Source organism: Pan paniscus, chromosome 7 (genome assembly GCF_029289425.2).
Source record: "Pan paniscus chromosome 7, NHGRI_mPanPan1-v2.0_pri, whole genome shotgun sequence".
Classification (NCBI taxonomy): domain Eukaryota; kingdom Metazoa; phylum Chordata; class Mammalia; order Primates; family Hominidae; genus Pan; species Pan paniscus.
The window spans coordinates 161,158,831-161,185,862 of NC_073256.2; the positions used below are offsets into that span (position 1 = coordinate 161,158,831).

At 53.4% G+C, this 27,032-nt stretch overlaps 1 protein-coding gene across 10 annotated transcripts; it reads left to right on the forward strand.

Annotated features, from left to right (window-relative positions):
* Window positions 1-9,052: 9,052 nt before the first annotated feature.
* Window positions 9,053-20,463, forward strand: ZNF707 (zinc finger protein 707). Of its 10 annotated transcripts, none has more exons than XM_063606486.1 (7): window positions 9,053-9,230; window positions 9,444-9,805; window positions 13,884-13,981; window positions 14,740-14,806; window positions 15,743-15,869; window positions 16,267-16,383; window positions 17,822-20,463. In XM_063606486.1, exons 4-7 carry the CDS (start codon window positions 14,792-14,794, stop codon window positions 18,679-18,681), a joined length of 1,119 nt encoding a protein of 372 aa, XP_063462556.1. In that variant the 5' UTR covers window positions 9,053-9,230; window positions 9,444-9,805; window positions 13,884-13,981; window positions 14,740-14,791; the 3' UTR covers window positions 18,682-20,463. The 10 variants fall into 10 exon arrangements, with proteins under 10 accessions (XP_063462556.1, XP_063462555.1, XP_008971037.1 ...); XM_063606485.1 differs by having other exon boundaries at window positions 9,444-9,755; XM_034966816.3 differs by having other exon boundaries at window positions 9,057-9,230; window positions 9,444-9,755; window positions 16,270-16,383.
* The last annotated feature ends 6,569 nt before the right edge of the window (window positions 20,464-27,032 follow it).

Below are 27,032 nucleotides of genomic sequence, written 5' to 3' on the forward strand. Positions count from 1 at the left end.
ACGCTCCAAGAGGGATGAACCTTGAGGACATTGTGCTGAGTGAGATAATCAGTCACAAGAGGACCAATACTGTGTGTGATTCCATTTCTACGAGGTATCCACAGTAGCCAGATTCATAGAAACAAAGTAGAACGGTGGTTGCCAGGGCTGCAGAAGAGGGGAATGGAGAATACTAGAGGATTATAGAAGTTAAAGACTTAAAACAAACCTTAACAATTAAGACAGGATACCAAGGTGCAAATGCCTGGTTGAAATGGATCAAATATTCCATCTACACATTAAACAAAAGCAATTGTGATGCTTGTGCACATGGCAGGCCAGAGGCCCAGATTGTCCCCTCCACTAAGGTGGTCGCCAGTCGACCAGGCGTGGCTGCATAGTAGCTCTTTTCCAGGATTCTACAGCCTGGAGTAACAAGACGTGCCAAGCTCTCTCTGCTATATCCGGAAGTCCGGCACCCTGCGGGTCAGCCCCCTGAAGGCCATCCAGCTTCCGTCTCCCAACACTAAGTTCACTTCGTGTCTCTCACGACAGGGAGGAAACAGCATTCGTTGGAGACCTGAAGGGATGCGATGAGCTTAAGAATTTTCAAGAGCTTATCAATCAGTCAGCCCTTGTTCATCCCCGAGTGGATGTGTGGTGGTATTGTGGTGGACCTTTACTGGGCACTCTGCCGAATAACTGGAGTGGCACTTGTGCTTTAGTCCGTTTGGCTATCCCTTTCACCCTGGCATTTCATCAACCAGAGGGAGAAAAAATAAGGCATCGTAAAGCGAGAGAAGCCCCTTATGGGTCTTTCAACTCTCACGTCTATTTGGATGCAGTTGGGGCCCCACAAGGAACACCAGATCAATTTAAAGCTTGAAATCAAATAGCTACAGGATTTACGTCAATATTTTAGTAGGTGACAGTTAATAAAAGTGTAGATTAGATAAACTACATCTATTACAACCAACAGCAACAAGCTTTTCATGAGTTAAAAGAAAAACTCCTGTTGGCCCCAGCCCTGACGTGACAAAACCTTTTACACTCTATGTGTCAGAAAGAGAAAAAATGGCATTTGGAGTTTTAACCTAGACTGTGGGGCCCTGGCTAAGGGCAGTGGCCTATCTCTCTAAACAACTAGATGGGGTTTCCAAAGCCTGGCCCCCGTGTCTAAGGGCCCCGGCAGCAACAGCCTTGTTAGCACAAGAAGCAGATAAACTAACTCTTGGAGAAAACCTGAATATAAAGGCCCCCCACGCTGTGGTAACTTTGATGAATACCAAAGGACATCATTGGCTAACAAATGCTAGATTAACCAAGTACCAAAGCTTGCTGTGTGAAAATCCCCACATAATCACTGCAGTTTGCAACACTCTAAACGCTGCCACCTTGCTCCCGGTATCAGGGAGCCCAGTTAAACATAACTGTGTAGAGGTGTTGGACTCAGTTTATTCTAGCAGGCCCGACCTCCGAGACCATCCTTGAACATCAGTAGACTGTGAGCTGTACGTGGACGGGAGCGGCTTCGCCAACCCCTGCAAAGTGACTCTGAGGAAGACGACAAGCCCTGCTCCAGTCACGCCCAGAAGCAGACTGGTCCATGCACGGCCGAAGCATGAGGAAACTCATCGCAGGACTCATTTTCCTTAAAATTTGGACTTGTACAGTAAGGACTTCAACTGACCCTCCTCAGACTGAGGACTGTTCCTAGTGTATACATCAAGTCACTGAGGGAGGACAAAAGGTTGCTACAGTCCCATTATTTTACGGTTATTGTAAGTGTACTGGGACTCTAAAAAGAACTCGTTTGTATAATGTTATTCTGTACAAGGTATGTGCCCAGGAAATGACCAACCCGATGTGTGTTATGACCCATCTGAGCCTCCCATGACCACAGTTTTTCAAATAAGATTAAGAACTAAGGACTGGTGGGGGCTCATGAACAATATGAGGAAAGTGTGAGCCAAAACAAGCAAACAAAAAGAGGTGCCCAAACAAGTCACCCTGAAGTCTGATGCCTGTGCTTCATTAATAGTAATAAGTTAGGAATAGGACGTGGTTCTCTTCATTAGGAAAGAGGCTGTATGGCAGAAAATAAGTACATTGATCATGAGTTAGGACTGTGTGGAAATGAACGTGGTTACTGGTCTTGTGTCATTTAGGCTACTTGGATAAAAAATGAAAAAAATCCTGTCCACCTTCAGAAAAGGAAAAGTGGCCCTTCCTGTACCAGTGGCCAGTGTCACCCCTTAGAACTAGGAATAACCAACCCCCTTCATCCTCGCTGGAAAAAAGGAAACGTGTAATCCTAGAAATTATTATTTTTTTGTGTGTGTGGTGGAGTCTCGGTCTGTCGCCCAGGCTGGAGTGCAGTGGCGCGATCGCGGCTCACTGCGAGCTCTGCCTCCCAGGTTCACGCCATTCTCCTGCCTCAGCCTCCCGAGTAGCTGGGACTACAGGCACCCGCCACCACGCCCGGCTAATTTTTTGTATTTTTAGTAGAGATGGGGTTTCACCGTGTTAGCCAGGATGGTCTCGATCTCCTGACCTCGTGATCTGCCCGCCTCGGCCTCCCAAAGTGCTGGGATTACAGGCGTGAGCCACCGCGCCCGGCCGTAACCCTAGAAATTGATGGGGCTGGACTGGATCTTTAAGTAAATATCGTGGTTTGAGGAGAAGTTTATAAACGCTCTCCTGAGCCAGTATTTCAAACCTTCTATGATGAACTGAATGTGTCAGTACCAGAAATTCCAGGAAAAATAAGAAATTTGTTTGCAATTAGCCGAGCATGTAGCCCAGTCTCTCAATGTCACTTCATGCTATGTGTGTGGAGGAAGTATAATAAAAGATCAATGGCCACGGGAAGCCCAAGAATTAGTACCTACAGACCCAGTTCCTGATGAATTCCTGGCTCAGAAAAATCACCCTGATAACTTCCGGGTCCTAACAGCCTCAATCACTAGACAATACTGTATAGCAAGAGTAAGGGGCCGGGCGCGGTGGCTCAAGCCTGTAATCCCAGCACTTTGGGAGGCCGAGGCGGGCGGATCACAAGGTCAGGAGATCGAGACCATCCTGGCTAACACGGTGAAACCCCGTCTCTACTAAAAATATAAAAAATTACCCGGGCGTGGTGGTGGGCGCCTGCAGTCCCAGCTGCTCGGGAGGCTGAGGCAGGAGAATGGCGTGAACCCGGGAGGCGGAGCTTACAGTGAGCCGAGATCGCGCCACTGCACTCCGGCCTGGGCGACAGAGCGAGACTCCGTCTCAAAAAAAAAAAAAAAAAAAAAGAGTAAGGAAGGACTTCACCCTTCCTGTAGGACGACTCAGCTGCCTTAGGCAAAAACTGTATAATGGTACTACAAAAACAGCCACCTAGTGGAGTTCAAACCATACTAAGAAAAATCCATTTAGTAAATTCCCAAAGTTGCAAACCGTGTGGACCCATCCGGAGTCCCACCGGGACTGGACGGCCCCCACTGGATTATACTGAATGTGTGGGCATAGGCCTTACACCAAATTACCCGACCAGTGGGCAGGCAGTTGTGTGATTGGCACTATTAAACCATCTTTCTTCCTACTGCCTATAAAGACAGGTGAACTCCTGGGCTTCCCTATGTTTCCCACGAAAAGAAAAGCATAGCTATAAAAAAATAAGAAAGATAATAAATGGCCCCCTGAGAGAATGATACAATATTATAGGCCTGCTACTTGGGCACAAGATGGCTTGTGGGGATACCGGACCCCCATCTACATGCTCAACCGAATCATACGGTTACAAGCTGTCTTAGAAATAATCACTAATAGGACCGGCAGAGCCTTGACTATTCTGGCCCGGCAAGAAACTCAGATGAGAAATGCTATCTATCAAAATAAATTGACTCTCGACTACTTGCTAGCAGCTGAAGGAGAAGTCTGTGGGAAATTGAACCTTACCAATTGCTGCCTGCACATACATGATCGGGGCAAGTAGTTGAAGATACAGTTAAAGACATGACGAAACTGGCACATGTGCCTGTACAAGCGTGGCACGGATTTGATCCTGAGGCCATGTTTGAAAATGGTTCCCAGTGCTAAGAGGATTTAAAACTCTTACAATAAAAATTACAGTAGTAATAAGAACCTGCTTACTGATCCGTTGTTTACTACCTGCACTCCTTCAAATGGTAAAAGGTTTCATCACTACTCTAGTTCACCAGAATGCTTCAGCACAGCCGGGCGCGGTGGCTCATGCCTGTAATCCCAGCTTTTTGGGAGGCTGAGGCAGGCGGATCATGAGGTCAGGAGATCGAGACCATCCTGGCTAACGCGGTGAAACCCCGTCTCTACTAAAAATACAAAAAAAAATTAGCTGGGCATGGTGGCGGGTGCCTGTAGTCCCAGGTACTCAGGAGGCTGAGGCAGGAGAATGGCGTGAACTGTGGAGGCGGAGCTTGCAGTGAGCCGAGATCGCGCCCCTGCACTCCAGCCTGGGCGACAGAGCAAGACTCTGTCTCAAAAAAAAAAAAAAAAGAATGCTTCAGCACAAGTGTACTTCATGAATCACTATCGCTCTGTCATGCAGGAAGACATAGGTAGTGAGGAAGAAGGTGAGAACTCCCACTAATAAAATGAGTGAGAGTCTCAAAGAGGGGGGATAAGGGAGGAGACTGCCCCTCATATCCTCTTATGCCCAATTTCTGCCTCCAAAGAAAGAAGAAGTAAAAGCTAAAAGGCAGAAATGAAATCTACAGGTAGACAGCCCGGCGCCGCACCCTAGGCCTGATAGTTAAAGACTGACCCCTGACCTAACGGGTTGTGTTACCTATAGATTCCAGACATTGTAAAAATCCCTGTCCCGTTCTGTTCCCTTCTGATTACCGGTGCATGCAGCCCCCAGTCACGTACCCCCTGCTTGCTCAATCGATCACGACCCTCTCACGCGGACCCCCTTAGAGTTGTGAGCTCTTAAAAGGGACAGGAATTGCTCACTCAGGGAGCTCGGCTCTTGAGACAGGAGTCTTGCCAATGCTCTCGGCCAAATAAACTCCTTCCTTCTTTGACTTGGTGTCTGAGGAGTTTTGTCTGCATCTTGTCCTGCTACAAGCTCACTGCAACCTCTGCCTCCTGGGTTCAAGCAATTCTTCTGCCTCAGCCTCCTGACTAGCTGGGACTACAGGCACGCACCACCACACCCGGCTATTTTTTGTATTTTTAGTAGAGATGGAGTTTCACCCTGTTGGCCAGACTGGCCTCGAACTCCTGACCTATGATCTGCCCGCCTCGGCCTCCCAAAGTGCTGGGATTACAGGCATGAGCCACCGCACCTGGCCCATACACCTTTTATAATATTATAGATTTCTTTCTTCCCAATGTTTTAAGAGATGGGGTCTTGGCCGGGCACAGTGGCTCACGTCTGTAATCCCAGCACTTTGGGAGACCAAGGCAGGCAGATCACCTGAGGTCAGGGGTTCGAGACCAGCTTAGCCAACATGGTGAAACCCTGTCTCTACAAAACATACAAAAAATTAGCTGGGCATGGTGGCGGGCCCCTGTAGTCCCAGCTACTCGGGAGGCTGAGGCTGGAGAATCACTTGAACCCAGGAGGTGGAGCTTGCAGTGAGCCGAGATTGCACCACTGCACTCCAGCCTGAGCAACAGAGTCAGACTCCATCCGAAAAAAAAAACAGTTTTGAAACTGTTGAGCACCCGATTCTATCGCTGATCGGGGCGCCACTTGTAACCTGCACGGACCTAAGGGGACAGAACAAAGGGGGCAAACTCGGGAATAAGGACAAGAGACAAAAGAGTATATTTGGAAGAGGGCGTCAGGGGGCACCTTGCCTCTAATGGACAAGGGCCCTGAGCTTTACACAGCCCTCCGTATCTATTAGGCAAAAGAGATAGTGAGAAAAGGGGGGTGATTGTCGGGTAATTGTCAGTCGGCCTTGAACAGGCTGCATCCTGTGGACAAAAGGCGCTGTATTTCTCAATAGATAACTTCAAGGAGCCCAGCGCCAGGGGGCGAGGCCCTCAGCAAACCTTTTGGTGGCAGGGCAGTGTGAGTTCACCCACATCCTGCATTCATGGTAAACAGTTTGCTGTTTGATCATAGAGCCTCCAGCAGAATGCTGAGTTGGTCACGTCCCACGGGCCTTCGGCTCCCTGCATGAAGCTATGACACAGGTGCCCTCCCTACAGTCTTTCCCAGTCCTGCTGGGTCTCAAGTAGCCATGTGGCACCCAGGGAGGCTGTCAAGGCTGTCTGAGGCCCGAAGTTACATCCTAGGTTAGAGCTCAGGACAGAAGACAGAGCTGTGAAGGCGATGCCTGGAGGATCCAACCTCTCCCAGAATAGCCAGGAGGCAAAACTGGCGAAAGAGGACCATATGGGGTTGGATTCTGCTTGGGAGCTGCTGGTCAAGGCACTGAGAACTTGTCCCCAGACCTCACCATGGCCACCTGTCCAGCCCCGATTCCAGAGGCTCAAAACCAAAAACATAAGTAACAGCAAATCAACAAGTATTAAATTATATGTAACTAACAATTTTGAAGACATTCCTATTGACACAGATGTTCTTCTTAGTCATTCTGCAAGCCAGGGACCTCCAGCCAGCGACGCCCCGCCCAGGCCTCGCTTGACCACACTACCTGCTGCAGGAGACAGCCCGCCAACTCCCCCGAGTTCCGGAATGCTTGTCCACGGCCAAGAAGAATGAGGAGGCTCTGACAATCGAAGAGTGAGCAAGGCGGGGAATTTCACTGGGTGACGGGGCGGCTTTCAGTGGAGAGGGGACATGGCGTGGTCCCCCACATGAAGGCAGGAAAGTTCCCCGTGTTATGGACTCAGAATGGGGAGGGCGTGCTGATTGGTTTGTGAGTAATGCAAAAAAGGTTAAAGCAAAGGCACCACTGAAAGGTGGGCATGACAGTGTAGAAAGCCAATTAGAAAAGGGTAGGTATATGTAAAATAGGTGAAGGGTGGGACCAATCAGAGGAAAGTGCGCCAGACAGGAAGACAGGCTCTCAATCCGGTCTGAGGATTCGACTTGCAGCTTGGCTTTCAGGCTTTAAGCTGCTTTCAGCTTCGAGGTGGAGGTTTCACTGGGGACCTGCCCCCATTTGGCTGGGCATTTGGCTGCCTGCCTCCTGTCGCTATCACTCCTTTACCAGTGAGGACTAAACTGATCTTTTTCTCTCTTGCTCAAGTTCTTATCTAAAGGGCCTGGGGAGTCTGCCCTACAAACCATAAAATGTCATCAGATGGGTTTTATTTAACCCTATATAATTGGCTTAGTTTCCAACCTGACTCTGGCATAACGTCACATGACAGATAAAGGAAATCAAAATATTTTACTCTTTTTTTTTTTTTTTTTTTTTGAGACGGAGTCTCACTCTGTCGCCCAGGCTGGAATGGAGTGGCGCGATCTCGGCTCACTGCAAGCTCCGCCTCTGGGTTTCACGCCATTCTCCTGCCTCAGCCTCCCGAGTAGCTGGGACTACAGGCGCCTGCCACCACGCCCGGCTAATTTGTTGTATTTTTAGTAGAGACGGGTTTCACCATGTTAGCCAGGATGGTCTCGATCTCCTGACCTCGTGATCCACCCGCCTCGGCCTCCCAAAGTGCTGAGATTACAGGCGGGAGCCACCGTGCCCGGCCTATTTTACTTTTAAATATATTTCTTGGCTATACTTTGGATGCTTTCAGGTCATAGGTGGATTCAAAGGTTTTCTGATTGGCAATTGGTTGACTAAGTTAAGTGATTACCTAAGACCTGGAATCTATAGAAAGGCGTGTCTAGGTTTGAACAGCTGGCCGCCCTTGTGTGGGTGGAGTATTACATAGGTGCCGAGGCAAGAGACTGAAGGCACAAACTGTTTCAGTATAATAAAGAAAATAGTTAGAATAAGAATAGTCATAATACAAATTAGATATAGAGATGATCATGAACAATTATCAATCATTATTATAAACATTATTAATCATTAGCTTTTACTATTACTTTTTGTTGCATTACTAATATAACCTAGGAATAACCGGCGGATATAGGGTCGGGTGCTGAAGGGACATGGTGAGAAGTGACCTAGAAGGCAAGAGGTGAGCCCTCTGTCACGCCCGCATAAGGGCTGCTTGAGGGCTCCTTGGTCAAGCCCTAACGCCAGTGTCTGGGAAGGCACCCGTTACTTAGCAGACCGTGAGAGGGAGTCTCCTTTCCATGGAGGAGTCAGGGAACACTCTGCTCCACCAGCTTCTTGTGGGAGGTTGGATATTACCCAGGCCTGCCCGCAATCATCCGGAGGCCTAAACCCCTCCCTGTGGTGCTTCAATGTTCACGCTCCTTGTCCACTTTCGTGTTCCTCCTGTACTCCTGGTTCCTCTTTGAAGTTCGTAGTAGATAGCGGTAGAAGAAATAGTGAAAGTCTTAAAGTCTTTGATTAATGCTAACTTATGCTGCCTTCTCTCTCTGCTTCCGCTACCTAAAAGGGAAGGGCCCCCTGTCCTGTAATCACGTGACTTGCTACACCTTGTTAATCACTTAGAAGATTCACCCTCCTTATCCTCCCCCCCCTTGTCTTGTATGCAATAAATATCAGCGCGCCCAGCCGTTTGGGGCCACTACCGGTCTCTGCGTCTTGATGGTAGTGGTCGCCCGGGCCCAGCTGTTTTCTCTTTATCTCTTTGTCTTGTGTCTTTATTTATTACAATCTCTCATCTCCGCACACGGGGACAACACCCGCTTAGCCCCGCAGGGCTGGACCCTACACCCTTGATTGGCTGGAACTGGGTGACTGGCACGAGAGCAAGTGACAGTCTGTTCACACCTCCAGTTAGGTTACAGTTCACTTTGTAGGATAAACCTTTAGGCCGACTTTAGGTTATGAGGGCCGGGATCGGTGGCTCACGCCTGGAACCCCAGCACTTTGGGAGGCCAAGTCAGGCGGATCACCTGAGGTCAGGAGTTCAAAACCAGCCTGATCAACATGGTGAAACCCCCGTCTCTACTAAAATTACAAAAACATCAGCCGGGCGTCGTGGCGCTTGGCTGTGACCGGGGCGGGGCCTGCCGGCTGGGGCGGAACCACAAGCGGTGCGGGGCGAGGCGGGCGGCCTGGACGGCCCGGAAGGCCAGCGCGCACCACCGAGACGTGGGCTCCTAGAGGGGCCGGAAGCTTTCGGATAACAACTTCCGCTCGGGAAGTTTGTAAAGGTCTGGGCTACCGGCGCGGCGTAGTGGATGCAGCATCCTAGTTGAGGACGCCCCGCTGGTGAGTGCGCCTGTGTCCCCCGCCGCCCCTCCGTCCCTGGGTCGTGGGCTGTCAAACCTTCTAATTCTGCGGCCGCCCCAGGGCTGTGAGACCCAGCGTCGCGGCTGCTGGGACAGACCGGGGAGGCTGTCGCTGCCCTCGGCTATTCGGGGGCTGTTCTTCAGCTTCTTCCGGCTCAGCCTCCTCTTCTCTCCTCGCTCCTTACACTTGCAGGTTTGTCAGGACCCGGTTGCGTATCCTCTTGAAGCTGGTTTCTTCCTGGCCGACCCCGTCCGCGATCGTGACCTTAGTTATCCCTCATAGACACTTTCCACACCTGTGTCTCCAGCCCTATCGCTCCGACGAGACCCGAGCGCTTAGACTTGATTCATAACACCCAAAGCTCCCCGGCCCCAGGCTGAGCTCCTGCAACCTCCACACCCCACCCTCTGGTCCTCCCAGGCATTCCACCGCGAAGGGGAGGAGGCAGAAACCCGAGATTCGCTTCTTCTCCTTTCCTGCCCACGCCCAGCCACACAGTCACTGGTGCGTTAGCTCCATAACTGAACCATTTGCCTCCTTGCCATTCCCACCCTGTAAGTCCCAATCCTGGCCGTCTTCCTCTCTCACCTGAACGCCTCCCTGTCTTCTCCCCACCCCCATCCTGTTTTGCTGCTTTCTCATTTGTTCATCACAGAGGATCTTTTATAAAATGTAGCTTAGCCAGGCAAGGTGGCTCCCGCCTGTAATCTCAGCTCTTGGGAGGCCGAGGCAGGTGGATCACTTGAGTCCAGGAGTTCTAGACCAGCTTGGTCAGCATGTTGAAACCTTGTCTCTACAAAAAATACAAAAATTAGCCGGGTGTGGTGGTGCACGCCTGTAATCCCAGTTACTCTGGGGAGGCTGAGGCAAGAGAATCGTTTGAACCCAAGAGGCAGAGGTTGCAGTGAGCAGAGATCGCGCCACTGCACTCCATCCTGGGCGACAGAGCGAGACATCGTCTTATTAAAAAAAAAAAAAAAAGGTAGCTTAGGCCGGATGCTGTGGCTGACGCCTGTAACCCCAGCACTTGGGGAGGCTGAGGCCAGAGGATCTCTTGAGGCCAGGAGTTTGAGATCAGTCTTGGCAACATAGTGAGACCTCGTTTCTGCAAAAAACTTAAAACAATTGCAGGGCATGTTGGCACATGCGCTTTTGGTCCCAGCTACTGGGGAGACTGAGGTGGGAGGATCACTTGAGCCCAGGAGGTCGAGGCTGCAGTGAGCTGTGATTGCACTACTGCACTCCAGCCTGGGTGACAGAGCAAGGACCTGCCTCAGAGAAAAAAAAATCCTGTGTTAATTTGCCTAGGGGAAAAAAAGTAGCTATGACAATATCCTTCTGTTCTCCTGTATTAAACTTTGTTGCATTACACATGAAACCACGGCTCAGGAGGCCTTGAGGAATCTGGCTTTAGCCCCTTTCCTGGCCTATCTCACGGTTCTCCCTGACTCTGCTTTCCAGGCTGGGAAGCCCAGCCCAGGCTGTAGTGCAAACACAGCTGTTGAGCTGAGGGGAGAGGGTGTTTTTGTTTTTGTTTTTGTTTTTGTTTTTGTTTTGAGATCGTCTCGCTCTGTCTCCCAGGCTGACGTGCAGTGGCATAATCTCGGCTCACTGCAACCTCCGCCTCCCGGGTTCAAGCAGTTCTCCTGCTTCAGCCTCCCAAGTAGCCTGGCTAATTTTTTGCATTTGTAGTAGAGATGGGGTTTTACCATGTTAGCCAGGCTGGTCTCGAACTCCTGACCTCAGGTGATCCACCTGCCTCGGCCTCCCAAAGTGCTGGGATTACAGGCGTGAACCATCGCGAATGGCCGGGAGCTGTTATTTTTATCACTGTGGTCATTGCTACTTGCTAGAGGAACTCAGCAAGGTGTTTTGATTGGAAAACACCACCCATGACCCATGTGCTCAGTGTGCCTTTTCATGTTTTTATAGACCGTTGTATAACTTTGGTTGCAGTGTCTGTTCTAATATTTTGCCCAGTTTAAATTTTATTTCTCTTTTTTATTGATTTGTAGGAGTTACAATTCTTTATATAAGTCCTTTGTCAGATACATGTATTGGGAATATTTTCTCTTAGTCTGTGGCTTACCTTTGTGTCTCTTTTTAGAAAAAAAAAATTCAAACAATAGAGACAGAGGTCTCCCTATGTTGCCCAGGCTGGTCTCAAACTCCTGGCCTCAAGCAATCCCCCTGCCTTAGCCTCCCAAAGTGCTGGGATTACAGGCATGAGCCATTGCACCCCATCTCCTTTTTTTTTTTTTCTTAACTGCCTTGGTAAACAAAAATTTTTAATTCTGATAAATCCAATTTGTAATTTTTTTTTTTTTTGAGACGGAGCTTTGCTTTTGTTGCCCAGGCTGGAGTGCAATGGCGCGATATCGGCTCGCCGCAACTTCTGCCTCCTGGGTTCAAGTGAATCTCCTGCCCCAGCCTCCTGAGCAGCTGGGATGACAGGCAAGCACCACCACGCCTGGCTAATTTTGTATTTTTAGTAGAGATGGGGTTTCTCCATGTTGGCCAGGCTGGTCTCAAACTCCGTACCTCAGGTGATCCGCCCACCTCGGCCTCCCAAAGTGCTGGGATTACAGGCGTGAGCCACTGCATCCGGCCTGAATTTGTGATTTTTTTAAAGTGCTTTTAGGGATCCATGAAAGAAATGTTTGTCTACCCCAATGTTGTGAAGATGGTCTCTCTGTGTCACCCAGGCTGGAGTGCAGTGGCACAATCTTGGCTCACTACAACGTCTACCTCCAGTTTGTGTTTTTTGTTTGTTTGTTTTTGTTTTTGTTTTTGAGACGGAGTTTTGCTCTTGTCGCCCAGGCCGGACTGCAGGGGTGCGATCTTGGCTCACCGCAACTTCCACCTCCCGGGTTCAAGCGATTCTCCTGCCTCAGCTTCCCAAGTAGCTGGGATGACAGGTGCCTGCCACCATGCCTGGCTAATTTTTGTATTTTTAGTAGAGACAGGGTTTTGCCATATTGGCCAGACTGGTCTCAAACTCCCCACCTCAGGTGATCCACCCGCCTCAGCCTCCCAAAGTGCTGGGATTCTAGGCATGAGCCACCACGCCCGACCTACTTCTTTCTTTGTAATCTTATGGCTTTATGTGTTTTTTCTACCTCCTTGCACTGACTCAGGCCTCCAATAAGGTGACAGAGAGAAGCAGTGGGCAGACAGCCCTGCTTGTTCCTGGTCTCAGAGGGAAAGAGCTCCGTAGTGGCCCATGAAGCAGGATGTTGGTTGCAGGTCTGCCGGGTTGAAGAAGTTCTCTTCTGTTCCTTGTTTGCTGAGAGTTTTTGTTGGGATTAGGTGTTGAATTTTAACAAATGCCTTTTCTGCAGCTATTGAGATAATAACTGTTATATGGTTTTCTCCTTTATTCTGTTAATTTGGTTAGTTATATCATTTTCTTTTTTTTTTTTTTTTTTTGAGACGGAGTCTCACTCTGTTGCCCAGGCTGGAGTACAGTGGCGTGATCTCAGCTCACTGCAAGCTCTGCCTCCCGGGTTCGTGCCATTCTCCTGCCTCAACTTCCCGAGTAGCTGGGACTGCAGGCTCGTGCCACCACGCCCGGCTAATTTTTTGTTTTTTAGTAGAGATGGTGTTTCACCGTGTTAGCCAGGATGGAGTTATGTCATTTTCAAATGACAGCAAATGTTGGGGATTAACATTGTGATTAAAGTTGATGCTATGCTGTTGAAAGAGTGAAAAAAAAATATCAAGTTGAAAAGCATATTCATGAAAACATGTAGCAGTTAATGTAACCACCTGTGAGTGTCAGAAGGAGAAAGGGAATGTCTGTGTACCTGCTGTGCTGGAGGTGGGAGGGACGAGGGGTCAGGGGTGAACGCCGAGGGAGCCGCCCCATGCAGTGAGTGTTGAGCGCAGGTGGTGGAGGGAGCCTCCTGGGCACCAACTGCAGTTAATGGGGATCAAACCAGCTGTGTACTCTTAGGGTCCATGTCACTTGGTCATGACAGAGAATTCTTTTTATAAACTGCTGGATTTGGCTTCCTAATATTTTTTGAGAATTTGTGTTTATGAGAGTTTGGTAGGTAATTTTTTTGTAATATCTTTTTTTTTTTTTCAGACAGCGTCTCAGTCTAACATCCAGGCTGGAGTGCACTGGCATGATCTCAGCTCACTGCAACCTCCGCCTCCCGTATTCAAGCAGTCCCCCCACCTCAGCCTCCTGAGTAGCTGGGACTGCATATGTGCACTGCCATGCCCCGCTAATTATTGTATTGTTTATAGAGACAGGCTGGGCAACTGCTGGGCTCGAACAGTCCTCCTGCCTCAGCCTCCTAGGGTGTTGGGATTACAGGCGTGAGCCACTGTGCTTGGCCCCTTGTAATATCTCTGTCAGGTTTTCGGTTTGGGTTTTGCTGGCCTCATTAAGACAGACTGGATAGCGTCTGCTCTTCCTCTGTTCACTAAATAGCTTCTAAGATCAGTACTGTGCTTCCATAGGCTTTGGTGGAGTTTACCAGGGAATCCAGCTGGGTGTGGTATTTTCTGTGTGGGAAGGGTTCCAGTTACATTTTCAATTGCCTTATCAGATGGAAGGCTTCCCTTTCTTTTGTCAGTTTCATGATACTGTGTTTTTCATCGAGTTTGTCTGTTTCATCTCAGTTGCTGAACCTGTTTGCATGAGTTGCTCCTGACGGCCCTTTAGGATACTTCCGTGTCTGTAGGGTCTACAGTGACATCTCCTCCCCTCCCCTGACGAGGTAACCAGGCATGGGCTGTCTTCCTCCAGCTGGTTCTGTCTCTTCTCAGGGGTGCCTGTGGGGCTGGCCTCTTCTGCATCTTGGGGCTCTGAGCTTTACTCACGAAGGAGGCAGGACCCACTGTGGCAGGAGGGCAGTGGGATGCCAGGGTGGTTCTCCACAGACCTGGGGGTAGAAGGTGGATCTCAGCGGGCCGGGGCCCTAAGGTTTAGGGGATCTTGTGGCTTGATCTGGAGACTCAGTGAAGATTAATGGGGTTTCTCGGGGCTGCACCAGGTTTTCACTTGGGGGAAGGCTGCGAGGTGGCCTCCTATGTAGCGTACCCGAGAGCATCCTCCTGGCACAGTGCTGTGGGAACGGGCTGCCTGCCTGTCTCCTGAGGAGGAGCCTCCGCTGCCTCAGTTGCGGTTAGACTCTCCAGTCATGTGTTTGCAGCTAAGCTGTTGGCTTTCAGCCAGCAATGGCTGGCCTCTGTCCTCCTCTGGTGACAGGCCTGGCTTGCTGTCTGGTATTTCAGAGTTCTTGTTTGTGGAGGTGGCACACTGTACCCAGCTGTCCCTTAAAGATATGTTGGCCCCTCACCACTGCCAAGTTTCCCCACACCTGGTGGCTGTCAGTAGTTACAGAGCAGACCCTGTGTGTGCATCACTCATTTTTCCTGAATTCCCTGTGATTTGCTGAGTGGGGGGGCTCCTGGGGTCAGGTGCGGGGGGCATTCCCGGGCCGGCTATACCCGCTTACATTTCTTGTCTCCCCAGATCTGCCCTCCTTGGCACTGTGCTTCCCCAGAGGGGTGGCCTCGCTGTTCCCATGGACATGGCCCAGGTGAGCCCTGCTGCTGCCGAGCGCAGCCTCCCTTCTGCCCTGCTGGCTGCCTGAGACCCCAGCACACACGCGGGGAGGGTCTGTGGCAGTGGCTTCCCAGGCACTGTGCCCGTGTCTGCCTTTCTGCCTTCTCTCTTAAGGGGCGGGGAAAGAAAAAGAAAATTGGGGCCAGGCGCAATGCCTCACGCCTGTAATCCTAGCACTTTGGGAGGCTGAGGCAGGTGCATCTCGAGGTCAGGAGATCAAGACCATCCTGGCTAACACGGTGAAACCCCATCTCTACTAAAAATACAAAAAATTAGCTGGGCACGCACCTGTAGGCCCAGCTACTCGGGAGGCTGAGGCAGGAGAATTGCTTGAACCTGGGAGGCAGAGGTTGCAGTGAGCCAAGATCGTGCCACCACTCCAGCCTGGTGACAGAGCAAGACTCCGTCTCAAAAAAGAAAGAAAAAATTGGATTCATTGACACTAGGAGAGTAGCGGCTGTTGTAGGAAAGTAGACTAGATTCTCTTAGTTCACTAGAGCTACCGTAACCAAATATGACACGGGGCGGTTTACACACATGCACTTCCTCTGTTCCGAAGGCTGACGTCCAAGATCAGATGCTGCAGATCTGGTTTCTGGTGGGGGCCACTATTGTGCTGTGTTCACGCGTGTGCGGGGAGGGAGCCGGGGGGCTCTCTGGAGTCTCCTGTGAGGACCAGGCCCATGGGTCAGGGCCCCTCCCTTCTGACCTCACTTAACCTTAATCTCTTCCACAGAGGCCCATCTCCAGACACAGCCACTCGGGGCTCTGGGCTTCAGTGAATGGATTTAGGGGACACAAACAATCAGTCCACCGCAGGGCCACTCTCATTCCCCCTTCCCGCCCAGACCTGTGGGCTGAGCCTTCTTTTTCTTGGGAATGGCCTCTTCGGGAGCTGTGTGTGTTGCAGGAGCCAGTGACCTTCAGGGACGTGGCCATCTACTTCTCAAGGGAGGAGTGGGCGTGTCTGGAACCCAGCCAGAGGACCCTCTACCGGGACGTGATGCTGGACAACTTCAGCAGTGTGGCTGCTCTGGGTGAGCACGGGCTGAGCGCTGCGTGAGCACAGGGTGAGTGCTGGGAGAGCTCTGCCGCTGCCTCTGGGCCCGGCTCGTCCAGGACAGTAGTGGGGCCTCCCAGCCGAGGGGGCTCAGGAGCTAGAAGTTATTGGCTTATGTAGACAGAGGGGCCCACTCAGCGTTTCTCTCGGGCTCCCTGGAGGCAGCCTCATCTTCCTTCCTCTGACCTTGCCAGGGCCTTCCGTGGGCCTTGGTGTCCAGGCGCCTCCCTTCCTGTCATCTCTGCTTCGGGGTGGCTTCTCCAGGGCCTCCCGAGGGCTGGCCTGGCGTCTTAGGCTGATGCACAACTGCTCTGAGCCTCGAGCCTCACTTTGTCCTCAGTACAAGTAAAACGGAACCTTTTCTCTCCTTTGAGAAGGATTTTGCAGCCCCAGACCGGACCTTGTCTCTCGCCTGGAACAGTGGGAGGAGCCGTGGGTTGAAGACCGGGAGAGACCTGAGCTCCAGGCAGTGCGGAGGGGACCCCGGCCAGGTGAGTGCTGGGCTGTCTGGGCTCGGCTGGCCCCGTCCCTGTGGCCCACAGCTCCTGGGTAGTGCTCAGCACGCTGCAGTGACCAAGGGTGTGTCCTTCCCACGGGAGAGCGGACACACAGCTGCTCTCTAAATTAGACAGGCATTAGAGACGTAGGGGCAGCCACGCTCCTGCCCTGATGGACACTGGCCGGGGGCGGGGCTCGCAAGGCATGGTGGTGCAGGATGACATACAGCTGCAGCTCGGGAGGGGCCTGAGGCTGGAGTGACACTTGAAGCCTGCACCTAGCCACCCAGGTGCTGTCCGGCGGAGGCCATTGGTGTGGGTGTCTGACCTCCCTGTGATGGCCACGTGGGGTCCCAGGCCTGGTACTGACTGCACGTGAGGGTCTCCAGGTATATGGCTCTGGGTAGGAGTTTGCTCCACGTCCTTGTTTGCAAAACTGGGACAGTGGCCGTGCTTCCCTCCATTAGGTGAGGGGTGCTCTTGGGGCAGTGGTCAGAGGGGTTTTGCTTTTTACTTACATTTTCAGAGTGGGATGGAGCAGCTATGTGAACACGAGCCCTGGGAGGTCCCCGGGTATGTGGAGTCCCCGACTGTGGAGTGTCAGGTCCCTAGGTGTGTGGAGCCCCTGACTGTGGAGTGTCAGGTCCCTGGGTGTGTGGAGCCCCCGGCTGGGGAGGTATCGGATCCCCGGGTGTGTGGAGCCCCCGGCTGGGGAGGTGTCGGATCCCCGGGTGTGTGGAGCCCCCGGCTGGGGAGGTGTCGGCTCCCCGGGTGTGTGGAGCCCCCGGCTGGGGAGGTGTCGGCTCCCCGGGTGTGTGGAGCCCCCGGCTGGGGAGGTGTCGGCTCCCCGGGTGTGTGGAGCCCCCGGCTGGGGAGGTGTCGGCTCCCCGGGTGTGTGGAGCCCCCGGCTGGGGAGGTGTCGGCTCCCCGGGTGTGTGGAGCCCCCGGCTGGGGAGGTGTCGGCTCCCCGGGTGTGTGGAGCCCCCGGCTGGAGGGAGCCATGGCTCTGAGGCTGAGTGGCTGAGAATCAGGTGGAGCTACCCGTCTTCTAGACGACATCCTGGCACCACCTCCACCCGCATGAGTGGGGCCTGCTGGCACGGACAGGGTGAAAGCACATTCTCTTGGCCCAGTTGCTTCTGTTGGTTGGCAGGCATGTGTCGGCTCTCCCTCACGTCAGCAGTGCCAGGTGGCCTGCGTACCACCGGGGCTGGGGAAGCATCTGAGCTCATCTTGGCTTCCGCTGTTGATACCTGTGGCTCATCTGTGTTTCTTTGAACGAGTTTTCCTGATCACTCGTCGCCATGTGGAATGAGCTGAGTCGATGGAAGCCAGTCCACGCACACAGCAGGAGGGTCCTCTGGGCTTTGCTGGAGGCACTGCCTGGCTGTGGGCCACTGGCTCTGTGTAAGGGTGTCTGTTCCTTCCACAGGGGCAAGGAAGTCTGCAGACCCCAAGAGACACTGTGATCATCCAGCTTGGGCTCACAAGAAAAGCCGCGTGCGGCGAGAAAGAGCCAGGGAAGGAAGCAGCTTTAGGAAGGGCTTCAGGCTGGACACGGATGACGGGCAGCTTCCCAGAGCTGCTCCAGAAAGGACAGACGCCAAGCCCACGGCTTTCCCGTGTCAGGTGCTCACGCGGTGTTGTGGGCGGCGGCCGGGCCGCAGAGAGCGCCGGAAGCAGCGCGCAGTAGAGCTGTCGTTCATCTGCGGCACGTGCGGGAAGGCGCTCAGCTGCCACAGCCGGCTGCTCGCTCACCAGACGGTGCACACGGGAACCAAGGCCTTCGAGTGCCCCGAGTGCGGCCAGACCTTCCGGTGGGCTTCAAACCTGCAGCGCCACCAGAAGAACCACACGCGCGAGAAGCCCTTCTGCTGCGAGGCCTGCGGGCAGGCGTTCAGCCTGAAGGACCGCCTGGCTCAGCACCGCAAGGTCCACACCGAGCACAGGCCCTACTCGTGTGGCGACTGTGGGAAAGCCTTCAAGCAGAAGTCCAACCTTCTCAGACACCAGCTGGTGCACACCGGGGAGCGGCCGTTCTACTGCGCGGACTGCGGCAAAGCCTTCCGGACCAAGGAGAACCTCAGCCACCACCAGAGGGTCCACAGCGGGGAGAAGCCCTACACCTGTGCCGAGTGCGGCAAGTCCTTCCGGTGGCCCAAGGGCTTCAGCATCCACCGGAGGCTGCACCTGACGAAGAGGTTCTACCAGTGCGGCCACTGTGGGAAAGGCTTCCGTCACCTGGGGTTCTTCACGCGGCATCAGAGGACTCACAGGCACGGGGAGGTGTAGGGGCGCCCGAAGCGTGGGGTGCTGCGCCTCTGCGGGAGTACTGGGCCCTGAGGGAGAGCTGCAGTGAGAAGTTGCTCTTCAGCCTGGAAAATCAACCTGAATTCAGAGAAGCCTTCTTAGTCCTCAGAGCTCCCCAGTCCCCTGAGAAGTTTACTGGGAAAACTGCTAGGTGGGAGAAGCAGATCCATGGGTACGCCGGAGATGGCAGGGGCTCTGGAGATGGCGGGGGCTGCGCCCCGGCGCCAGGCACCCTGGGGATGTGCTGAGAGTGTGCGCGACCCCGGAGCCACATGCCAGGCCGGGCTCAGAGGCAGAGAGGCCTGCCCGGTGCCCACAGCCGTCTGGCTCAGGGACTCCACCCTGGCCCCGAGTCGCCGTCTGCTGGGCCTTTCCTTCCTGGCTCTGCACCCCATGCTGGCTGCCCGGTCTGGCTTCCCTTCTTGTCTCTGTCTTGGGCGAGGCAGCTGTGAGCATTGCACAGAGGCAAAGACCCTTCTGCAGCCTCTGCGCTGGGCCGTAGAAACAAGAGCCTTTGTAATACTGAACCTCATTCAAGGATTAGGAGTGGTGGTTAGGTCAGGGCCACCCCCAGTGCTGCAGGAACGGCCTCCACCCAGCTCTGTTGGTCAGAGCCTGGGTCATGCACCTGGAATTGGGAGATCAAGTTGGGTCTCAGGGCAGTGAGGTGGCCATATCCACCACAGCACATTTCGTGGGGAAGAGATGACCTCTTTGTTTTAAACTTAAGGTGTCTGCTTATCCAGCCAGAAATAAAAATCTGCCAGTGGTGTTCCCGAGAGAAGACCCCCGTGGGAATGGATCGGGACACTGCCGTGTTTCAGGTTAGCCAATTATTTTTGCTTTTGCCTGTTTTTCTTTAAGAATTGCAGCCAGGCCAGGCGTGGTGGCTCACACCTGAAATCCCAGCTACTCGGGAGGCTGAGGCAGGAGAATCGTTTGAATCCGGGAGGTGGAGGTTGTGGTGAGCCAAGGTTGCGCCATTGCACTCCAGCCTGGGCAGTAAGAGTGAAACTCCGTCTCAAAAAAAAAATTCCAGCCAACAGATGCATATGTAATGTTGGAATCAGAAACGAGTTTACAAGGAATAGGGGGATGAGAAGGTTGAACACACCGAGAGGAAGCCCTGAGCCAGATCCAGCTGGACATGCCACCAGACGGCGACCTTTCTGTGGGAAGACGGGCACGCAGAAAGGCCGAGGGGGCTGTGTGTGACCCTGGTAGGAGCAAACCGAGTGCGAAGTCACTTTTGAGACAATCATGGAAATGTGGGCACGGGCCGTGAGTCGGGTGGGTAGGCCGTGAGTCGGGTGGGCCGTGAGTCGGGTGGATGGACTGAGTCGGGTGGGTGGGCCGTGAGTCGGGTGGATGGACTGAGTCGTGTGGGTGGCCGTGAGTCGGGTGGGTGGGCCGTGAGTTGCGTGGGTGGGCCGTGAGTCGGGTGGGTGGGCCGTGAGTCGGGTGGATGGACTGAGTCGGGTGGGTGGGCCGTGAGTCGGGTGGATGGACTGAGTCGGGTGGGTGGGCCGTGAGTTGGGTGGATGGACTGAGTCGTGTGGGTGGCCGTGAGTCGGGTGGGTGGGCCGTGAGTTGCGAGGGTGTGCCGTGAGTCGGGTGGGGGTGAGGAATTGGCTGCTAGCGGTGATGGTGACAGAGGGTTACGGAGGAATCCTCACTCAGATGCATTTGGACGTCTTTGTGGGGAAATGACGTGGCACCTGGGATGTACTTTACGATTCTAATAAAGAGGAGAAAGACACGACAGTATTGGCTGAATGTTGACAGCTGTTGAAGCCGGGAGGTTGGTGTGCTAGAAAGTTCCCCAAATCTTTTATTTGCAGCATGAGTATGAGTTTCTTCGTGCTCACGGAAGATTGTAGAGAGCAGCTGTCGGTCATGGAGTCACAGGGCTGCCTTACCAGGACACCACAGGCAGCCCCACAGACAACACAGGTTTATTCTCTCCAGCTCTGCAGGCTGGAAGTCCGAGGTAGAGGTGCCAACAGGGTCCGTTTCCGGCGAGCGCCTCCTGGTTCAGAGGCATCCTCATGTCAGGAGGGGCTTTGGTGTCACCTTTTCCTTGTGAGGGCCCGGATCCCATGACCCCTGTCACCCCATCGAAGCCAAATCACCTCCCACAGACCTCCTCATGCCATCACGTGGGGCCTAGGGCTTCCACATGGGAATTTCAGAGTGACCATTCAGCCCGTAGCAGAAGCTCCTCTGGGTCTGTCCTGGCCCACAGACCCTGTGTAGGAAAAGCACTTCCCCCTGCGGGGCAGGCCCTGGCAGAGCCCGGTGAGGCAGTGAGGGCCCTGCAGGATAAGTGGAAATCTCCCCAGGGGGATATGGGGGTGCCTTTCTCTTACAGAGTCCAGGCTGGTAAAAGCGCCTGTGTGTTTCGTGTCTGGTTTGTCCCCTGCCCAGTGGGTGCCGTTGGAAGGGCCTTCAGGTGCTTGAGCGCAGGTGGGGACGGAGCAGCTGGTGTCTCGGCAGTAGATGCGGCGGATCATAAGGACTTGGGTTTTGAGCGCCCTGCAGGAAGCCACTGGCCGCATCCAGGGTCACCTGTGCCTGGTCGTTAGTCCCTCACGATGCTGTCACTTTGTGACGCTCTTGTGCGGGATTAAATGTGAACAGCAGAGACGTGGGTGATGCACTGCCTCGTCAGATGATGGTCAGTTGTCCAAGCGGGCTGCCTTGCTCTTGGTGGCCTCATCATCCAGGGCCCACACACTGGATGGTTGGGCCACAGTCGCGGTGCCCCCGGGCTGCAGGCTTTCCACCCTGCTTAGCAGGGCTCCAGGGCTCCGGGTAGAGCAGGGGGTCCTTCCCTTGGCATTTCCCCAGGGAGGAGCACGGCCATGCTCAGCTGCAGTCAGGCTGCTGCTCTTAGCTGTCTTTCCTTCTAACACTCAGGCTTCCCTTCCTGCCTCCTGGGTCGCTGAAGAAGGTCAGGTCCACAGAAAAGGCCTGGGGAGAGAATGGTGGTGAGGAGCCCGTGGGGGTGTGAGGGGCCGGGAGGCTCTGCATCTTGCCCTGTTGGCCTCCTCACCACCCAGGCGGGGGTGGGGTGACAGGAGGGGCTCACAGCAGGTGTCCCGGAAGGAGCACCTTCCTTCCTGGGGCCAGCAGCCGTCACTCCCCGTGAGCCTGTAGAGCCGAGTTTTCTCTGCATTTATCTTGGGCAGAGAATGCATGAAGCTACTTTGCGGCCAGAATGGGTGCACAGCAGGGTCTGTTGACAGCCATGCCTGTGACCTAGCCTTCCACCCCTCTGTCTCCAGGGGACACTTGCCTGGCCTTTGTGTTAGCGCTCAGCACACATGTGTCCAGTGTAAAGTCCACCAAGATTAGCAGGGCATGGTAGCGGCCGCCTGTAATCCCAGCTTCTCAGGAGTCTAAGGCAGGAGAATTGCTTGAACCTGGGAGGCGGAGGTTGCAGTGAGCCAAGATCGTGCCACTGCACTGCAGCCTGGGCGACAGAGTGAGACTCCATCTCAAAAAAAAAAGTCCATCGAGAGAGCAGGTGGCAGGTGCAGCTCCAGGAATGGGAGGGCCACGTGGTAGCCACTGGCAGCCTTGACTGAAGATGAAAGAGTCCATGGTGCTAGGAGGAGGAGCTGCATCCCAGCAGGCTCAGCTCCTGGAGCTGCCTCTCTGCACTCTGAAGGGAGGCCCAGTGGCTGCAATATTCTTTGGGAAGTACAATGCCAAGTAAATAAAGATATTTGGGGTCATTCTAGTTACAACGTATCATAAACTCTACTCACTGTTGTTCTGGGTGTTCATGGGGTCCGCCGTGCGTACCAGTCTTACAGGTCCTCAAACCCATCGGGACCCTTCAAACGAAGAGTGTGCGTGTGGAGTTGGCAGAACCTGACCCGGGCCAGGGTGGAGGGACAGCTGCATCACTGAGTGCATGTCCAGCCCTAATAGCTCGCTTCGTTGTGTTTGTATCTGTGACCTCTTGGGAGCTAAATCACAGGCCCACCAAACGAAACGTTTTGGGGAATGTGAAATGGGTGGGTTTTGAGCTGGTCCCCAGTGTGAGCTTAATGTTGGAGCCATATTGGATTTTAAAACTTCAGAGGCTCCTTTTCCCGGGGCCAACCATCCTATGTAAAATTCGAGGGCCGATGGTGGAAGCCTGGAGTCCGGTTACAGTGGTAACTCCATGAGGGGAGACCAGCTGTCATGCACCTGAGCACCCAGAATCACTCACACTCCCCACTCCTCCCCTCCCCACACGTGCACACTTAGGAAGTGTGGCAGCCTGACTGCAGGAGAACCATGATACCACACACAATCCAAACAAAGGCAGAGCAGCCCCGCCTTAGGACAGGTGAGCCTGTGGCCTGCACACCCATTGCCTCAGCTGGAGGGCTGTGTCCTTTCCACAGAGGGGTCGGCCAGCCTCGTCTTCTGATCACACTACTTCAAAGGTGCTCAGTCCACTCACCCCACCTCCAGCTGCAGTGTCTCCACCGGGGACCACGACCACCATGTCCATGTTCAAGCAGTTCTCTGCCTCAGCCTCCCAAGTAGCTGGGATTACAGGCACCCGCCACCACGCCCAGCTAATTTTTGTGTTTTTAGTAGAGACGGGGTTTCACCATCTCGGCCAGGCTGGTCTTGAACTCCTGACCTCGTGATCCACCCGTCTCGGCCTCGCAAAGTGCTGGAATTACAGGGATGAGCCACTGTGCCCAGCCGCCTCAGGGCCTTTTTGCAACTCCGGATGTGGGAGATGACAAAACCACCATGCAAAGAGGGGAAAGGGCGGAAACAATTTATTTGAAAAGGAATAAGGAAAGTGAGTGACTAGTTAAAATTTCAATATTTGGACACTGCTGAACAGATGTCGGGTGGATCCAGCAGCCGGGGAGCTGTGGTGGGCTGTATGGCGGCCGCCGAGCAGTAGGACACGGTCTCCATCGCCCATCACCTTCCTTGGGGTTTACTCAGCAACCCGGCTGGCCGCGGCCCTGGAGCCGCATGCCTGAGCATCTAAGGATTTCCTAAAGGGGCCTGAGGTCTGTCACCTGGACACGTGACGAGAGACAGGGAGTGACCCTCTCAGATGACTTACAGGTTGGGAGAGGAGAGATGTCTGAAGGGAAATACACCAAGTCTTTTGTGCAACTCAACCAAACTGATGGCTTCTGCCGTGTTCTTCAGGGCAGGTCCTCCTGGCCAAATCTATTCAGCGTGCAGATGCAGACCTAGTCCTACTCTTTTCCTGATTCCATTTTTCCCTTTAATCCCATAGATAAAATCCAGCCCTAGGCTGGGCGTGGTGTCTCACGCCTGTAATCCCAGCACTTTGGGAGGCTGAGGCAAGCGGATCACTTGAGGTCAGGAGCTTGAGACCAGCCTAGCAAACATGGTAAAACCCCATCTCTACTAAAAATACAAAAATTAGCCAGGGGTGGTGGTGGACGCCTGTTGTCCCAGCTACTCGGGAGGCTGAAAATGCACTTCTCCAATCCCCCTTTGGCTGCCCCTCCTGGTAGCTGCTGAGTGTTGCTGGCCACAGCCCTCAGGGGCCGCCACCTTTGCTTTGACCTTCGCTGACGTGGATGTTTGTTCCAAGGTTATGCCCCTTCCTGGGGCCACATCCAGGAACTAGTAGCTGGAGGGGTGCTAACGCCCGGCCCCGTGGCTCCTCTCTCAAGGACCATCCAGCTGCAGACCCCCACACAAGCCCTGCCACGCCTGCATGGAACTCGCCTCTCTCTGCACAAGCTCCCCACAGCAAACCCCCTGCTGAGTGGCCCGGGGTTGGCCCTGGGTGTCTGGCCCCACAGCACAGCGGATCAGACCTTCCACTTGGGGCCCAGAACATCCAGGCTCACGTCCTCTTCCTTGCTCGAGTACTGCCCTGTCCTGTCCATACACAGCCAAATCCCCTCGCCGTGGATCCCCGGGGGGTCTGATTGGTCTGATGTGGAGAGAGATGTTCTCTTGCCAGAAGGGGTGGAATGCAGTTGGGGTTCCCTTGGCCAATACATCAGGCAACTTTTGTCTACAAAAGAGAGTTAAGTGCACGTTATTTTAGTGAAGTTTATTCCGAGTTACGATTCACACAGGCCTTCTGCTCTCCAGGAAATACAGCACAAAGGGTAAAGCCCCCTTACTGCCCCTACTCCTGTGGAATGAGCTCTCCTGATGGTGGAGTGTGTCCACTGTGAAAGCTGCCGCTACCAACATGGAGTCGGGGTAGCCCTGAAGTCCTCAGATACAGAGGCCTGTGACAGGACGCAGCCCAAGACACTCCTGCACGGAGATGGTTCCAGGACCCACAGGGCGCCCTCAGGGTTGCCTACCCCAGATGGACGCTTGCCCAGCAGTGACTGTCTCAGCCCACGCACTAATTCCAGCTCCTGTAACAGACTCCTGTAAAAGACCCTTGGCTTTGAAAACAGCTTATGTGGGCTTCTTTTTTGTTCTTGTTTTTGTTGTTGTTGTTTTTGAGATGGAGTCTCGCTCTGTCTCCCAGGCTGGAGTGCAGTGGTGCAATCTCGGCTCACTGCAACTTCCGCCTCCTGAGTTCAAGCGATTCTCTTGCCCCAGCCTCCCAAGTACCTGGGATTACAGGCGCAAGCCACCACACCCAGCTAATTTTTGTATTTTTAGTAGTGACTGGGTTTCTCCATGTTGGCCAGGCTGGTCTTGAACTCCTGACCTCAGGTGATCCACCCGCCTCGGCCTCCCAAAGTGCTAGGATTACAGGCGTGAGCCACTGCACCTGGCCCTTTTTGTTTTTAAGATTCCCCTTTTCCCCAACTCCCCTGGATACACCTATAGCCTGCCAAATACCCCGAATTGCAATTCTCTGCAATTCTCAAATCAACTCGCTTATTTGGAGAGCTTGTCTCTTGAGTTTCTTTTTAGGTTGACACAACAAATACTTGTCCAACACCTGTGTAGGTTTGTGTGTAGGCACAAACCTGCGTGTGTGTGCTCCTCATCGTGTGGAGTCGTCCTGTGCGCCCTGCATGTGCTTCTTCATTCCGTCTGTGTGCGCTCTTTCCAGCAACCGCATGCTGTCCCATGAATGTGTCCTGTGGAAGGACACAGACTGCAATCCCAGCGTTTTGGTGCTGTGAATTCCGCCGCAGTGAATGTCTTTGCTCTTACATCTGTGTGCACACGTGCCTGTATCCCCGCTCTTGCGTCTGTGTGCACCTGGGCCTTGCCAGGTTCCTGCAGCTGCTGTAACAGGACACCCCAGACCAGGTGGCTTCAGACAACAGAAATGAATTCTCTCAGTTCTGGGGGCCTGATGTCCAAAATCCAGGCATCAGCAGGGCTGTGCTCCCTCTGAAACCTGTAGGGGAAGGATCCTCCCTTGCTTCTTCCAGTTTTGAGTGTTGCCAGCAGTTCCTGGCAGTTCTTGGCATGTAGAAAATCACTCCAATCTCTGCCTCTGTTGGCACACCCGTTCTCCCTGTGTCTCTGTCTTCATGTGACCAGCTTCTCATAAGGACACCAGTTACATTGGATTAGGGCCTACCCGCATGACCCCAGCTAATGACATCTGCAACAACCTTATCTCCAAATACAGTCATGTTCTGAGGTACTGGGGGTTAGGGCTTGAACGTAAATTTTTCAGGGGACTCTGCAACCCACAACAAAGGTACACAATGGATTCCTAGAGGTTGATCTGCTGAGTCAAAGAGCAGGGCTGTTTTAGATTTAATAGCAGCAGCCAGCCAACAAAATCAGGAGCGTTCCACACTCCCAGGCTCTGCAATGACACGGGTGCCCTCCACAGCCCCTTACTCTGGGTCTTCCTCATCCTGGCACTGGCTTGACTTGCCCCTCCCCGTTTCCTGGGCAGCATGGCTCTCTTCAGACACGCGTCGGCATTTGTACTTCTTTGGTGTTCGAGTCGTTTCCTGTGTCTTCTGGTTGGTTGTTGGGTCTTTGGTGTTCAAGTCGTTCGCCTGTGTCTTCTGGTTGGTTGTTGGGTCTTTGGTGTTCAAGTCGTTCGCCTGTGTCTTCTGGTTGGTTGTTGGGTCTTTGGTGTTCAAGTCGTTCGCCTGTGTCTTCTGGTTGGTTGTTGGGTCTTTGGTGTTCGAGTCGTTTGCCTGTGTTTTCTGGTTGGTTGTTGGGGACATGCATCGGCATTTGTACTTCTTTAGTGTTCAAGTCATTGCCTGTGTTTTCTGGTTGGTTGTTGGGTCTTAGGTGTTCAAGTCGTTTCTTGTGTTTTCTGGTTGGTTGGTGGGTCTTTGGTGTTCGAGTCATTTGCCTGTGTTTTCTGGTTGGCTGTTGGGTCTTTGGTGTTCGAGTTGTTTCCTGTGTTTTCTGGTTGGTTGTTGGGT